We start from the raw sequence: 18,252 nt of genomic DNA on the forward strand, positions 1-18,252 counted from the left end.
TGTCATACACAGCATTCAGAATAGTTTGGAGGGCCTCCATGATTCAGCAAGTACTAGACATAATTCACATTGGTTATAAACAGGAGGGAGTCCATTTTAACTAAAGCTGGCCATACACGCCATGATTTCTTTTGTTTAGTCTGCAGGCTGAACGCAAGAATTCTAACAGATTCCTCCATTCATGCTGTACAGCTGAGATGGTGGAATCTCCCCTGCTGGTTATTGTAGTCTGACAGAGCCTGCACCGTGGCTGTCAGAATACCTGAACAGGGCCTGCATCTTATTGGAAGCAGATGCTGTTTGGCTGACAATTTTCCAACCAGTTCATTTAAGAAACATTGTATGGTGAATTGACTGTCAAGCCAGGAGGTGCCAATAAGGGCACCCACAGCTTGATTTTCACCTGGATTAGTGCTGGGGATGTAATGTTGAATTACCCAACCCTCCATTTCTCCTGTTAGTTATAAATTGATTTGAGGGGCTGCCATTTTCTGCTGTGACTGAACCCTAGTAAAGGTAAGAAGAGCATCGTCTATAGACGATATATAGATATATATAGAAGGCAACTTTGTCTAGGTGTAATGACAGCCTTTAGATCATTCTGTTTATACATTACCAAAAGTATTGGGACGCCTGCCTTTACACACACATGAACTTTAATGGCATCACAGTTTTAGTCCGTAGGGTTCAATATTGAGTTGGCCCACCCTTTGCAGCTATAACAGCTTCAGCTCTTCTGGGAAGGCCGCCCTCAAGGTTTAGGAGTGTGTCTATGGGAATGTTTGATCATTCTTCCAGAAGTGCATTTGTGAGGTCAGGCACTGATGTGGACGAGAAGGCCTGGTCGCAGTCTCTGCTCTAATTCATCCCAAAGGTGTTCCGTCGGGTTGAGGTCAGGACTCACTCATCCATGTCTTTATGGACCTTGCTTTGTGCACTAATCCAAATCATTTGGTGGAGGGGGGATTACGGTGTGGGGTTGCATTTCAGGGGTTGGGCTTGGCCCTTTAGTTCCAGTAAAGCAAACTCTTGAGGCGTCAGCATATGAGTGAAAACAATACAAGTGAAAATATATGAAAGCTCCTTTCTTGCAAAATAGCAGGTTGCATTTTGAGTGACATTTTCTTCTGTTCTTAATATACAGCTAGTTTGGGTTTATGAGTTAATCACACAGATTAGCACTCTATTTTTTTGGGAGGGGGGATTTTTACTGACACATACTGCTCATACATCTTGGGGGGGGACACAATTTGGCATGCAAGCCCTGGGCTCTAGATGACTTTGTCCCGGCACTGCTGGCATCCTGCAGACAGGGGGCCCTCACACTGTCACACAGACTTACCGCTCCATTCTGCTCTCTGCAGCCTGACTGAGTTCCCATTGCCACCCAAGTGGGAGGGATCTGTGCCCAGCATGGTTCTGCGTTCATGACCCCACCCGGCAGCACTGTAGTGAGTGAGAGAATCTGAGCTCGGAATGTTATGCCTGTGACCGGCCTTGATTTCAGTGACAAGGTCGGAACTGGTTTTTAAAATCCGTGAGTATCCCAGACAGATTGGGACAGTTGGCAACTATGGTCTTGTTTGCCCCCCCCCCCCCCCAAGCCTATGACTGGGCAAAGAAAATAGGAGCAGCACGCTGATGAGCTCCTCTCTCTTTCACTCTGCTCTCTCTTTCTATCAGCATGATCTCTTTTAGCACATGAGCACTACAGCACAATCAACTGGTAATTTGTGCTGCTTCTGGCTCTGTTTGCCTGAGCTCTGCTGTACAGTGGACTACAAGAGGCTCATACCAGGTCAAATTCAGGTATTTACATGGTTTGCATTAAAATATAAATGTATTGATAAATACAGAGCTACATTAATTTGTGTATTTTTATTATAATTTTGAATATAAAATTACAGCCACAATGTGTTACTGAACTCCATCACCCCATAGTCCCATTACATTATGTTAAGTACATAACCTTGTCTATTGGGTATATTTCATATTGTAAAAAAAGACACACTTGGATTATTGTGGTCCAGACATATGATCCAGGCTCTATATAATACTTTGAATGGTAATTGTACCTTTGCAAGTCATTTATTTGCACAAAAATCTGCATTGCAACAGCCATCTTTTAATGTGTAGCATACTATATCTAAACAGAACAGCTTGGATTTTTTTTTTTTTATTATTAATAAACTCAGAATACCAATCCAGCCAGCGTAGCAGAAAACGGGAACAAAACTTTAATGCGCCTGCTGAAAGAGATGCATAAAATGTGTTTAGAAACTGCAGAAAGGAAGGGGCTTAGCATATTTTCTGCTTTTATTTTATCTATTTATCAAGAGTATGCACACACTTTCTGAATATAAAACCCAAACTAGGTGTATATTAAGAACATAAGAACATGTCATTCAAAATGCAACCTGTTATTTTGCAAGAAAGGAGCTTTCATATATTTTCACTTGTATTGTTTTCACTCATACATTTTTGTGAAGCTTTCTCTGAATTCTAATATATTAATCATGAAATGGCGAGGACATTGAGATTTCCTATAAGGTAAAAGCCTATATTACATGGCCTAATAATTTAATATTGGTGCTGTTAACCATTTGCTGACCTCCCTATAGTACGGTAGTTTTACTGCTAAAGCTGTGTGCCTGATCACATATACAGTATCTCACAAAAGTGAGTACACCCCTCACATTTTTGTAAATATTTTATTATATCTTTTCATGTGATAACACTGAAGAAATGACACTTTGCTACAATGTAAAGTAATGATAGTACAGCTTGTATAACAGTGTAAATTAGCTGTCCCCTCAAAATAACTCAACACACAGCCATTAATGTCTAAACCGCTGGCAACAAAAGTGAGTACACCCCTAAGTGAAAATGTCCAAATTGGGCCAAAGTGTCAATATTTTGTGTGGCCACCATTATTTTCCAGCACTGCCTTAACCTTCTTGGGCATGGAGTTCACCAGAGCTTCACAGGTTGCCACTGGAGTCCTCTTCCACTTCTCCATGACGGCATCACGGAGCTGGTGGATGTTAGAGACCTTGCGCTCCTCCACTTTCCATTTGAGGATGTCCTACAGATGCTCAATAGGGTTTAGATCTGGAGACATGCTTGGCCTTTACCCTCAGCTTCTTTAGGAAGGCAGTGGTCATCTTGGAGGTGTGTTTGGGGTTGTTATCATGTTGGAATACAGCCCTACGACCCAGTCACCAAAGGGAGGGGATCATGCTCTGCTTCAGTATGTCACAGTACATGTTGGCATTCATGGTTCCCTCAATGAACTGTAGCTCCCCAGTGCCGGCAGCACTCATGCAGTCCCAGACAATGAAAACCCCACCACCATGCTTGACTTGTCTTTGTACTCCTCACCTGGTTGCCGCCACACACGGTTAACACCATCTAAACCAGATAAGTTTATCTTGGTCTCATCAGACCACAAGACATGGTTCCAGTAATCCATGTCCTTAGTCTGCTTGTCTTCAGCAAACTGTTTGCGGGCTTCCTTGTGCATCATCTTGGATGACAGCCATGCAGACCAATTTGATGCAGTGTGAGGTGTATGGTCTGAGCACTGACAGACTGACCCCCCACCCCTTCAACCTCTGCAGCAATGCTGGCAACACTCATACGTCTATTTCCCAAAGACATCCTCTGGATATGACGCTGAGCACGTGCACTCTACTTCTTTGGTCGACCATGGCGAGGCCTGTTCTGAGTGGGACCTGTCCTGTTAAACCGATTTATGGTCTTGGCCACCGTGCTGCAGCTCAGTTTCAGGGTCTTGGCAATCTTCTTATAGCCTAGGACAGTGATGGCGAACCTTGGCACCCCAGAAGTTTTGGAACTACATTTCCCATGATGCTCATGCACTTTGCAGTGTAGTTGAGCATCATGGGAAATGTAGTTCCAAAACATCTGGGGTGCCAATGCAGCATGGAGGAAGGAGACGGGAGCTGTGACATGATGAGCATCCAGATTTGTTGGTGATCTCCATGCTGGACCATCCTCTCTCTACTGCCTAATATTATTATCTCTGTTGTAAGTGCATATTTTAGCTTAAATAAACCCCCTGTTTTTACATACTGTGCGATGAGCCTTCTTTCTTTCATTTGGATTGTTACACTTTATTATCACTGGGAACCTGGATAGCATATCCAGCGGGTGGAATACCGATGGAAACATTTTGATACACACGAACACTTATTTATTGAACTATTTATTTGTCACTAGTTGATACACTGTGTTTGTTATCATTTTTTGATAAGTGGTTTCTTTGTTTTATGAGACAGCTCAACCTTTTATATTAATGGCTGTGTGTTGAGTTATTTTGAGGGGACAGCAAATTTACACTGCTATACCAGCCATTCACTCACTACTTTACATTGTAGCAAAGTGTAATTTCTTCAGTGTTGTCACATGAAAAGATAGAATAAAATATTTACAAAAATCTTAGGGATGTACTCACTTTTGTGAGATACTGTATATATACGTGATCCCTCACTTCTGCCTGTAGTGGGCACGCCGCTTGTGCTGTGAATATTCACAGCAGAAGCCGATCTGTGGGTGCTTAATGTCTGCCGGCACCCACCGATCGTTGGGCAGAGATTCAGAAAGGAGCTCTTCCTGTCTGAACAAGGCAGATTTCCATTCTGACAAGGGGGGAAGGGATGGATTCTGTATTTTGCAAAGCAAGGACTTAAATCCATCTCTTCCCCTAGTAAAAGCAGCACATTTTTAGCATATTTTTAGCATTGACCACTGTATTTGTGTCACTGGTTCCCGCAAGTGTCAAAAGCGTCAATTAGTGATTGTCCATCACAATATTGCAGTCCCACTATGAGTCGCTGATTATCGCCATTACTTGTATAAAAATAAATAAATAAATAAAAATTCCGTAAATGCATATCATTGTTTGTAGACACTATAATGTTAGTGTAAACCAATGAATCAATATACGCTTATTAGGACTTTGTTTTACCAAAAGTATGTAGCAAAATACATATTGGCCTAAATTGATGAAGAAATTAGATTTTTTAAAAAATTTTATTGGGTATGTTTTATAGCAGAAAGTAAAAAATATTGTTTTGTTTTTGTTTACTGTATAGCACAAAAAAGGAAAAATGCAGAGGTGTTCAACTACCACCAAAAGAAAGCTCTATTTGTGGGGGAGAAAATGACAAATTTTATTTGGGTACAGCATTGCATGACCGCTCAATTGTCAGTTAAAGTAACGCAGAGCTGTATCGCAAAAAGTGGCCTGGTCATGAAGGGGGTAAATGTTCCTGAGGTCAAGTGGTTAAAATAGTTGGTCTGCATTGTATAAATGAATACAGCAATGAAAAAGCTCTATATGATAGGTCCCAAAGGCAGTATTATTATGAGGCCTGCATCCTCTGTAACCTACACTTAATAATTCATTTAAAGCTATGTTAACAGCCATGCATGAATGAATTAATAAAGGCTAATAGAAAGACTGAAATACATTTACTCATAAAAAAAAAAAAAAAAACTCTGTTGTTGGTTACATAACCAAATGCTTAACTCCTTTCAACCAAAAATCCCTTTATTAACTATTTCACACACAGCGGGAGCCCAGTAGCGTGTACCACAGACTCAATGTCTGCCAATGTAAACAAGGCAGATCACCGTTCTGACAGGTGGGAAGGCATGGATCCTTTGCCTTTGCAAAGCAACAACATGGCTTCCCCTAGTAAAATTACCCCCCACAGTTTAGAAAAACACTGGTCAGACACACATTTAACCCTTTGATTGCCCTAGATGTTAATCCCTTCCCAGCCAGTGTCATTAGTACAGTGCCAGTGCATATTTTTAGCACTGATCACTGTATTAGTGTCACTGGTCCCCAAAAAGTGTCAGTTAGTGTCCAAATGTTTGCTGCAATATCGCAGTCCCGCTATAAGTTGCTGATCGCTGCCATTATTAGTAAAAATAAATAAATAAATAAAAATATCCCATAGTTTGTAGACGCTATAACTTTTGCACAAGCCAATCAATATACACTTAATGGGATTGAATGGGTTTTTGACAAGGAATCTAGAATTGTTAAAATGTTAAACTGTAAAATGGTCCATCTATTTAGCCATGCTTAACAATTACTATTACGTTAAGAGTACAAATTATTATTATCAGATGAACCGCACATACTGTATTTACCATTCTTCCAATTTAAGTGTTATTTGACACATTCTGTATGATAAACTATTGTTTGTACAAATTATCAAGAAAACAATAAAAATTCTGAAAAAAAATAAAATAAAAACATGTGTAGCAGAACACATATTGGCCTAAATGTATGAAGAAATTTAGATTTTAAATGATTTTTTTTTATTTATTGGATATTTTTTATAGCAGAAAGAAAAAAATATTGTTATTTTTTTTTTTCAAAATTGGCAATCTTTTTTTTTTTTTTTTTTGTTTATAGCGCAAAAAATATAAAACGCAGAGGTGATCAAATACCACCAAAAGAAAGCTCTATTTGTGGGGAAAAAAAGGGCCTAAATTGTATTTGGGTACAGCGTCGCATGACCGCGCAGTTTTCAGTTAAAGTGCCATATCGCAAAAAATGGCCTGGTCATAAAGGGGGGTCAAGTGGTTAATGTTTGTCCATAATGCCCGGGGTGAGGGTATGTTAATTAAAGTCTGAGTTAGCAGTTTTAGCTCATTTTCTAAAAGATGTGATCTGATTCAGCTTGTTGACAATCCCTGATCCTCCTTCATACTGTATATCAACCTTCACACTGACACATCTTTTTATGAAATATTTCCTTTATCATTGCCATTTTAAAGGTTCAAATTGGAACTATAGCCTCCCATTAAAAATGATGTGCTGCAGCACCTAACTATAAGTACTTCTGCACTTAGTTTTCTTCTTAGTCCTCCTGCAAAGTCCCACAAATACCTGTTGAACCTGCCAGTGATGTATACCTAATAATGCAGCTTCATGTGATGGTGGGGTAACAATGCTACACTGCTCTCGAATTCAGTGCTGAGTTGTCACTATGCATGTAGGCCTGTGTTGCACTACAATAGAATGAGAAGGTGTTGCAGGGGGTTGTGCATTATCACTGCTGGTAACCAAGCCTGTAGCTTGTCAATGAGCATCTAGCTACACCATAGGTGTGCGCAGCCTTTTGCATTAGGGTGTGCAAGCCAAAGCTCAAATACACATGCCTTTTTCTGCAGCCTCAGCCGCACTGGACAGTGAATGAATGGGAAGTGCTCTGTGCTGAGCGGCTTTCTGCTCATTCACAGACTGAAGCATAGTAAACACAGTTTACTATGCTTCAGTTGTGAATGAACACATTGAGTGAGTGTATTCACTGTGTTCATTTAGAAAAAGGAAGAGGCCGGTAAACATATTGACAAGCCCTATTCCTCCAGAAGAAGAGGGAAGCCAGCAGCACTGGGTGGGCAGATCCCGGGAAGTAGGGGGGAGATTGCACTGCACAGAGTGATTGGGGCTTGCCCTGGCACACCCCTTACACACGCCTATGAGCCACACCTAATTCTGCCCACTGCTTTCTAGACAGCATTGCCTCTATTACTGGGAAGGGGAGCATGTGAGACAAAAATGAGGGAGCATTTGACTGGTAAGTCTGTTTTTCTACAAAACTAGCTGTCCTGCAGATGCAGCAGTTAGAGCAGGGGTCTCAAACTGGCGGCTCTCCAGCTGTTGCAAAACTACGAGTCCCATGAGGTATTGCAAGGCTGACAGTTACAAACATGACTCCCTCAGGCAGAGGCATGATGGGACTTGTAGTTTTGCAACAACTGGAGGGCCGCCAGTTTGAGACCCCTGAGTTAGAGAGTTGAGAAAAACCATTTAACGCTGACAGGGGTGCTTACAGTGGTCAGCTTTGTATATTTATGTAAAACATTTATCCCAAAAGGAACAAGACTGTTGCTGTAACCACTTAAAAAGTGTTATCTGAAGTTTGGCTTTAATTTGTTTAGTGTATCTAAATCTGCTAGTACATCTTATACTCCCCTCCTCCAAGAGAGACAATGCACCTGTCAAGGGTATCTCTGTTGCTCATTCATTTTAAGTGGTTGTAAACCCTTTCCTACCACTTTTACTGACAGGTAAGCCTATAATAAGGATTACCTCTGGGTATCATGAATATCTCCTAAACTTGCACCGTTTAGAAGATATTCACTATATCCGCATTATTAATGGTATTTATTCACCACTGTTTTTTTTTTTTTTAACTTTGTTTTTTTATTTTAAGTAAAAAATACAAAACATTTTTGCAAAAAAAGTTCTCATACACAACATGGGCACACCCAATAAATGCATTCTGCTATTCTGCTACTCGGCCTATGTATGGGGATACCATATTTTTTTTTGTTTGGGCCATAAGTGTACCTAGAACCTTCAGGGCCCAGTGCAAAATTTAAAAAAAAGAAAAGAAAAGGGCACCCCTGGCCAAGGCCCAGGGCCCTTCCCATTCAAGCCTGGTGGCAGGATGCTAGGGCCCGGTCGCAGGTTGTTACCTTGGTAGTTCTGCTACTGGTGTCAGTAGTTTTATTTTTTATATTTTATTTATTTTTTATTATTTTTTACCATTCAATTTTGATTTTTTTTTACAATATCGTGTTTTATTATCGTTTACAATTTTTTTTTAGGAGCCCCATTGGAGGTTTTGGTAAAATAATAGGGGGTCTAAACAGACCTCTGATGTTTCACCTTTGAGACAGGGTAAGGAGACTGAGACACAGCTTCTCTTCAAACGGGGCTCCTAAGAAATGTTAAAAATAAATTCTAAAAAATAACATTGTAAAAAACAAAATAAATGGTAAAAAATGGTAAAGTGGTAAAAAATAAAAATAAGACTGGCAGCATAGGCGTGCGCAGGGGGTGTGCCGGGTGTGCCTGGGCACACCCTAATCACCCTGTCCAGTGCAGCTTCCCCTGCTGATATTTTACCAAAGCCCCCCAACGGGGCTCCTAAAAAAAATAGTAAAAAAAATAAGATTTTTCAAAAATATAATAAAAATAAAATTGCAAAAAATAATACAAAATCAAAATAATAAAAAACGACTGACAATGCCCTACTGACACCATCCACTGCCCTATTGTTTTTTACATTTATTAAGAGTGTGTGTGTATAATATATATATATATATATTGTTTAGTTTTGTTTTTATTATTACACACACGCCTGTTTGAGCTTTGGGGTGCACACCCTAATGCAATAAGCTGCGCACATCTATGACTGGCAGAACTACCAGGGTTGCAAAAGTCAATCTTGCGACCGGCCCTGGCGTTCTGCCACCGGGTCAGAGGGAAGGGCCTCAGCCGGGAATCAGGGAGTTCTTTATTGTCTCTTGCACTGGGACCCTGAAGGTTCTAGTTATGCCTCTAGTAGGACTTATACAAAGCATAGATAGTCCCTGCTCGCATAGTTTTCTTTTTTACACTTTCTTTCTTTTATTTTCACCTGGTGATCCAGCCAGCCAGAGAATTGTCACTAAAATGAAAAATCTCATTATGATTTCATATTGTACCCTGGGCATGAAGAATTGGATGTGTGAACCAATATGATTGCATTTTCTTTTGGTGATTTCCATGTTTAGAGTCAGGCCAAGAAATGTTTTAAATTCTTGTACAGTGCTAGGCTTCTATTGAAATGGTCTGGCATACCTGGAATCTGGATTACGGGTGTAAAAGTTACATTGTTCTAAAAATAAATCTAATAATTATTTGGTGAAAGATAAAATTAAAAAAAACAGTATGGGGCAAAGTTTTCAGTTTCCATCTTAATTAGCGTTACACTGGAATTCCACTTTAAATGTATTGTTCCCGAGATAGAAATCTAGGTTGTTTTGAACCAGTGGTGTTTAGTCTTATGCCGCGTACACACGATCGTTTTTCTCGTCGGAAAAAGTTATGCCGGCTTTTCCGACGGTATTCCGCTCAAGTTTGCCTTGCATACACACGGTCACGCAAAAGTTTGCTGGAATTACGACCGTCAAGAACGCGGTGATGTACAAAACTACGACGAGCCGAGAAAATGAAGTTCGATGCTTCCGAGCATGCGTCGAATTGCCACAGACGATCGCATTTTCGGATAGGAACTTTTCCCGACAGAAAAATTGAGAGCATGCTCTCAATCTTTTGCTGGCTGGAATTCCGCCAGCAAAAGACCAATGGAGCATACACACGGTGTATGAAAAACTCATCGGTCTTTTGCGGGCCGAAATTCTGATCGTGTGTACGTGGCATTACTGTCTTAGTGTCACTTCACACCAGAACGCGGTGCGGGAAACGTGCCCGGTATGCGGTATTTCTCTGGAGGAAAAATTTAAAGTTCAAAATGCACAGCAGCTGTGATCTGCAGCGGGTGTCAATGTTAAGGTAATGACACCCCAAACACAAATGCAGTTCGCTTAGTGTGTTTTGCCTGCATGAAATGAAGTAGGTGGCCGCACACTCCGCAGGACACCAATATTTTATTGATCCATATGAAAAAGTCAGCATACAAACTTCACAGGACAAAGAGCAAGGAGTACAGATGAGAGAGATGTTAACAACGCTTATTCAGTGCATTTGCATTGTGTTTGCCAGCACCAGATCGCATGTCACAGAAGTACCCTGTGATCTGGTTGCTTTGCATTTTTTAAAGTAGTGCATACACAATTTTTGCTGCAGTCCGGTGCGATTTAGGCCATTCAAAATGAATGGGCTCAGAGCACACAACCCTGAACCACATGTGAATCACACAGGAATGCAGAATTAAGCCTCATACACACGGTACGATTGTTGGCCAATCAAGCGTCTGATTTTTGTCAAAAGGATCTTGTCTTGCATACTAACGGTACACAATTGTTGTGCCACAAACACGAACGTAGTGACGTACTACGAGGATTTTCAGCTCTTGAGCGCCACCCTTTGGGCCCCTTCTGCTAATTTCGTGTTTGGTGAGCACTGATTCCGAGCATGCGTGTTTGTACTTTCAACTTTTGTGTGACAGATTTATGTACTGACCATACGAAAATCAGACGTCAAGCCATTGTCCGCTGAAAATTTACTAGCCTGTCATCCAACATTTGTTGGTCGAAAATTGGACAACAATTGTCAAAAGGAGCGTACTAACAGTAAGATTTTAGGACAACAGTCTGTCAACAGACAATCCCCTTCTAACAATCGAACCGTGTGTACGAGGCTTTAGAGTAACCTAGGAAACATCCCCATATAGTGTCATATATAGAGTTTTTTTCAGCTGTGGTCATTATTTAATCTCATAGTAACTTTTTCATTTCAATATACAATCCACATACATAAACACTACATTAGTGTGGAATACTGTTTGCTTGAAATGACTAATTAACCACTGGAAACCTCTATTCATGAATCAGTATTTTATCGCATGAATTGCTATTTTATTTCCATGTTTCTTTTTTCTGCTGTCCTGATAAAAACCTCAGTTATCACCAGCCAGAAGAGCAATATTTTTGAGGATTAAAATCCTGTGCAATTTTTTTGTAACTTTACCTTTACATACAATATAAAGCAAAAAATAAAATTACTGTATATTAATTTTTCAACTGATTGTAATCACTTACTGAGTATGCGGCTTCTTTATCTTGTAAACCTTGTCTATGTTTCAGTTTTAAGCTGGTGCCTTGACCACTGCTCCAGGTTTCCTGTTTTAAGGTGACTCCTTTTTCTTGCAGCATCCTTTGGAGCCACCCTGGCATGCAGGGACTAGTTGTGTCTCCCCTACTTTGCCTCCTTCCTCCCCCTTACTCCCTTCTCCTCCAAGCTAACAGACTGACTCCAAACTGCACTGTCCACTGTTAAAGTGGTTGTAAAGGCACACATTTGTATGCATGAGGGGAAAAAAAACTTCTGCAGCCCCCCTGCCCCCCTAATACTTATCTGAGCCCCCCCCTCAATCTAGAGATGTTCAGGGGGTGGGGCCGAGCTGCTGGTTGGTGTGTGAATGGACACAGAGCTGTGGCTTGGGTGTGCGCCTGATTGGATGCCCCCACAACAAGCTGCTCGCTGTGGGGGCACCCAGCAGGAGGGAGGAGCACTAGCATGGGACCTGAGAAGAGGAGGATCGGGGCTGCTCTTACTGTAGATAGTAGGAACCTTCAGGTACCCACATGAAGCCCCTGCAGAGCATCCAGGGACCCCCAAAGCTCAGGGTGCTTTGTACTACAACTATAAATTATGCGGTATCTGGTACAGGCCCCATCCTACTTATATGCCTTAATATGGTTGTTGGGGCTGCCCAACAGTGTGAAGGGTAAATAGTAAATGTGGTGGGGGGGGGGGACAGGGCCAGGAACCAAAGTGTTTGCTCAGTAATTGTATTACTACGTGACCTAGATACCTAGATTTTGGGGGAGTCCTAGAAGGCTTAAGAGGACAGTCATCTACATTTTAAACTATTCCCCACCCACAGGTTTGTATTAGGTCCAGACAAATATCTATATACACAGCTGAAGTATATACAGTACATATGAACTGTTTTACCCATCAAAGGCTTTGTAATTTGGTTCAGTCACTCTTGTAAATTCTTGTGACACCTCTACTACTCTGCATAGGCAGGAAAATCACCTTACTGAATTTTGGTTCAACAAATGTGCTTGTTCGATCATCTCACTGGATGAGGTGATGGTGTTAATTTATTGCCTACTGAGTAGACCGCAGGTGGAAAAGTGACATAAGAAACTGCAGAAATAAGAGTTTTTCTGTTTGGATGTGCAATATGCAGATGTGTGTATAAACCACTGGACTAACTATACAGAAGTATAAATCCATCGGCAGGTAAAATAATACACATACAGTACATGTATTTTCATTGTTTATTTAGATGTTTGCCTGGCGTTCCACCTTAGATCTGCATTCACCATCCCTACTTCTTATTCAAAAATAAGACATTCACTTGGATATATTTACTTTGATTTTAAATATGAAGTGATATGAACAGATGTGTGTAAATCTATGTTTACCTCTGTAGTCCCAGTGTGAAGATCCAGATCCTCTGGTCATTTCTTTTTCATGACTCTGCAAGTTTTTCTGTTAGAGGATTCCCCATTGGAGACAATACGTTTTATACTGAACTCTGGCAGGCATTGCTGTTTGCAGTACAAGAAGGAATTTACATGGGCACTGCAAAGGTAAACATCCATTTGGCCACCCCTAACGCACTCCATCCAAGAAGAGATGAATATGTTTGGGGGATTTTTTTTTTTTTTACAATACAGTGGTAGAGATGCTAGTTTGTGCCTTTATGTTAATTTGACTATATATCATAAATTAAAGCAGAACACCAGCCAAACAGAGATGGCATGTATTTGTATATGGACTGTTTTACCTGCTGAAAAAATGGTAACTGTCCTGCCACTCAGTAACCAAGAGGCTGCATATCCAGGTACAGCAAACTCCCGTTTTTTGCGGGACAAATATGCAGTATATCATGGTTATCCACTCACCCCTACCTTCTGATCAGATATGATAGCACACCAGAAGCCCCCCCTATGCCCTCCCCCATGCAAGCTCTCAGGACCTGCAAACATGTTGGACAGATAGCACTTGAAGCAAACCTGAGCTTTACCTATGGCAGGCAAAGCAAATTCAAGGGGAACTAAACCCTCCTATTCTTTACAGTCTAAGAAGTTGTCATCTCAGCCTCTGTTTGTTCTGCAGTTGCCATGGTGCTGCACATGTGATCAGTTATGACACTGGCCATTTGATGGCTTTACAGTTCAGTCAAGAGCACAAGCAACTGTGACAATGATCATTCACGGCATGCCTTGGATGTACCTGTTTTGGGAAACTGTTAAACTGATAGGTTTAGTTCCGCTTTAAAAGAGAACTGTGGGTTTTCTGTTTTTGGCTTAATACTAATCCAGTTCAGTTAAAGTATTAAGAGCAGAGCAGCCCCGATCCTCCCCTTCTTGGGTCCCCCCCACCGGTGCTCCTGTCTCCTCATCTTCAGTGAGTGCATCTATTGAGACAGAAAGATTGACTCGGCTCACCCCCCCCCCCCCCCACTATCTCATCACAGTGTTTGATTAACAGCAGTGGGAGCTAATGGCTCCCGCTGCTATCTGCCCAGTAAGGAGGGAGAGAGCCAGGTTAGCCGCTGCTCAGGTAAGTATGGGGGTGGGGGCATTCCTGTTGCACAGGAGGTTTTTTTACCTTGATGCCTTTTAAAGTGAGTTTCTTTACAACCACTTTGGGAGCACAAGCAACTGTAACAGTTATCACTCAAGGCATGTCTTGAATGTAACTGTTTTGGGAAATGGTATACAACCCAAAACCAAAAATGTATTATATTGTAGTTTACCATTCATTAGATGTGGTGGCTGCATCAGCTTTCTTTTCTTAGGCTTTTTCCCCTCTGTTTTCACCTGGTGATCCGGCCAGTAACACACCTGTATTGGAGTGCACAGGAGCACCCAGTGGCATCGCTGGGGGGAGGCCGGGGGTGCGGGCCTCACCCGGGTGAGACCAGCCAGAGGGGTGACACCGTGGCTAGCGGCACCGCTAACACTGTCCGCTGCCCTGATGATCTGTGCCTCTCGCTGTGATTCCTCAGTGGAGCGGACTGAAGCCGCCTTCTCCTCTGTTTACATCCACACTGGAGGGGGAGGATCCCGAGGGACACACACCGTATATGTCCGTCCGCTCTGTTCTGAGGTCTTTACACTCTATTATAAGTAGATGGACATGTGCAGGGGGGGTGCGCTATGGGAGGGGAGAGGGGTGTCTATACTGATGGGGGGTCTGCACTGAGTGGGGTGTCTATACTGATGGGGGGTCTGCACTAAGGGGGGTGTTTATACTGATGGTCTGCAGAAAGAGGGGGGATTCTATACTGATGGGAAGGGGGTCTGCACTAAGGGGGGTGTCTATACTGATGAGGGGTCTGCACTAAGGGGGGATTCTATACTGATGGGGTTCTGCACTAAGGGGGATTCTATACTGATGGGGGGGTCTGCACTAAGGGGGATTCTATACTGATGGGGGGGTCTGCACTAAGGGGGGTGTCTATGCTGATGGGGGGTCTGCACTAAGGGGGGATTCTATACTGATGGGGGGTCTGCACTAAGGGGGGATTCTATACTGATGGGGGGGTCTGCACTAAGGAGGGGATTCTATACTGATGGGGGGTCTGCACTAAGGGGGATTCTATACTGATGGGGGGGTCTGCAATAAGTGGGTGATTCTATACTGATGGGGGTGGGTCTGCACTAAGGGGATGGCTATACTTATGGGGGGATTCTATACTGATGGGGGTTCTGCACTAAGGGGGACTCTATACTGATGGGGGGTGTCTATACTGATCGGAAGGTCTGCACTGGGGGGGGGTCTGCACTGAGGGAATAGGTTTTTACTGAGAGAGGGGTGTCTGTACTGAGGGGGGAGGACTATATTGATGGAGGGGGGTCTGTACTTAGTGTGGGAGGGTCTATACTGAAGGAGGGGGGTCTGTATTAATGGAGGGGGAGTCTGTTCTTAGCGAGGGTGATCTATACTGAGGGAGGGTGGGGGTCTGTTCTTAGTGAGTGGGATCTATACTGAAGGAGGGGGGTCTGTTCTTAGTGAGGGGGATCTATACTGAGGGAGGGGGGTCTGTACTGAGGGGGAAGGTCTATACTGAAGGAAGGGATTAATACTGTGGAAGGGGGGTCTGTAGTTAGTGGAGGGGGTCTGTACTGAGAGGGGAACTATAGTTGGTGAAGGGGAGGGGCGACACCAATTTTGTCTGCACCTGGTGACACCAACCCTAGTGACGCCAATGGGGGCACCTTTGGATGGCAGCATTGTCAGTCTGGAGGGAGGGGGGTGTTAGATGCACTAGCAAATTGAAGCCAAACTCCAGCTAGTACTTTATAAGCAGTTTTTCTCTTTTGTGATAAAGGTTTTACATAAAAAAAATAATAAAAATATATAAATTAAATAAAATTACATTAAAAAGCTAATCATTGTAAACACCCCTGCTAGTGTTAAATGGTTTGTCTAATCTCTGTGACTGATACATTCTACTGGAGAGCTCATTATTGTGAAAAACAACAGACTCAGTGGCTGGATCACCAGATGAAAACAGGAGAAAAAAAAACACAGGAAATGAATTCAGTTATCACATCTAGGAAATAGTAAGCCGCTATAATAAATGTTTGCTTTTGAATTTAATACTGCTTTAATTGCCATTCTCCCTACTTGCACATACTTTCCTTGGACCATTGCTTCAATTTTTGACTGAAACGAATAAGCCTTTAAGTTATGACCCCTGGGTGCCTGAGCAACCAACCACCAAACACCAACACTGTCACGTGGGAGGAAGAGGAATTTCCGAAAGTATGTTATTTCTCTTGGCTTTTGGTGGCTGAACATAGCTCAGGGAGAATAAAAGGAAAATGAATATGTGCAGCTGGGGAGGGCACCAGTTAAGTTAAACTTTGGCTCTGAGATGCATGGGCAAAGCACAGGTTTACTTTATGATCACTCAGAGCGGTTTTATAGTATACATTAAAAGTGACACATACAAAACTATTTTCTATATTCAAAAACAGTAACGCATTTTACATAACAATAAACCACTGTGGCTTCTACTCTTTATGTAATACTGAGATTTGTTTCCTCCTAGGGTTACCTGTATCCTGGCGGTACTGATGCATGGTCTGCAAGTCAATGACATATGGGGTTAGCTGTGAGTCCACCTGTCCTAATGCCACTCGTCCACGGCCATCTTCTCGCAGAGCATTCTCAATATGATGGCACACGGTCGCAGTATAAGGCCTCCAGCGTCCATGCTCATTCAGCCACTCCCAAACCACAACTCGTGGCGGTGCCCCTTGACCTCCAAAATTCTGACCAGTAACTGGCATCAGGACATTGGGCCGTGACATGGCAAACAAGTCTTCAGCTGTGGTGTCAGGCAAGATTTATATTGCAAAGCTTTCGTCGAAAAGGCTTTAATAAAGCTGCAGCTATGGTTGATGGTCAAATTATACATTCAAATCTAGTTTTTTATGTCTGAAAAGGCCAAAATAAATGCTAAACACCACATGGTGAAAAAAAAACTGATCAAGAAGGGGGCCTCATATTTAATAGCAGGTGTAAATCTGGCCAAAGCAAATACGTTCTCAAACCAATTACAGGGCCCTTCACCGATCACATGAATAATTCTTGCTTTGCCTCTTCTGTGGCACTCAGTGCTCAATGTCTTTATGCCTTGCGATATATTCAAAAAATACATTTAATCCTGAACCCATCAACTCTGATTAGTCAACTGTCAGCTCTTGTGGTCATATGTCCATAAACCCAGATATGCGTTATTCTGAAGGTTCAGGTTCCTAGAAGAGATATATAGAAAGAATGACATTACTGTATTGTATTTTTCTATGCTTGGTGTAATGCACTGTCACACTGCAATGCTCAATGATGTGCAAATGTGGCATACGAAAAACATGCTGATTTTTAGTATGTCGCTGCTGTTTGTTTATATACATATATATATATATATATATATATATATATATATATATATATAAATTATACACATTTAATATAAAAATTCTAATGTGTGTGTGTATATGTGTGTGTGTATATGTATGTGTGTGTGTATATATATATATATATATATATATATATATATTATATACACACTTAATATAAAAATTCTAAAAATGCTGATAGATAGATAGATATATATATATATATATATATATATATATATATATATATATATATATATATATATATATACACACACACACACATATAATATAAAAATATATATAATATATAGCAATTCTAAAAAAATGCTGATATATAAATATATCTATATATCTATCTATCTATATAATATAGATAGATAGATAGATAGATAGATAGATAGATAGATAGATAGATAGATAGATAGATAGATAGATAGATAGATAGATATACACACACACCCTTAATATAAAAATACTAATACATAAATATACAATCCCCTTTTATAAACACAATATAAATTGCATTTCAATAAAGGCTATCTTGAGATGGCACTACTGGAAAATAAATAGTTAATATCCTCCATGAAGACCAGATTGTAGATAAAGAACAGAACACCATGAACTGATTGTTCTGCTAATCCAGAGACACACAGCATCCTTCTACTGCAACAGATACACACAGACATAAATTAACCCACCAAGGCCATGTATGTATGCGGGAAGGCCCCCCCACCCCCCTTCTATACCTAGATTTCCAGG

The 18,252-nt window shown here is 41.4% G+C and overlaps 1 protein-coding gene across 2 annotated transcripts in view; it reads right to left on the reverse strand.

Annotated features, from left to right (window-relative positions):
- DTX1 (deltex E3 ubiquitin ligase 1) overlaps positions 1 to 18,252 on the reverse strand; it is a 106,903-nt gene that overhangs the window by 87,840 nt on the left and 811 nt on the right. For both annotated transcript variants that reach the window (XM_073630490.1, XM_073630481.1), the window contains exon 2: positions 16,647 to 17,349. In XM_073630490.1, the coding sequence (XP_073486591.1) occupies positions 16,647 to 16,902 (256 nt within the window). In that variant the 5' untranslated portion in view covers positions 16,903 to 17,349. The remainder of the gene's footprint in view (positions 1 to 16,646; positions 17,350 to 18,252) is intronic.

This window comes from Aquarana catesbeiana, linkage group LG01 (assembly GCF_042186555.1).
Source record: "Aquarana catesbeiana isolate 2022-GZ linkage group LG01, ASM4218655v1, whole genome shotgun sequence".
Lineage (NCBI taxonomy): Eukaryota > Metazoa > Chordata > Amphibia > Anura > Ranidae > Aquarana > Aquarana catesbeiana.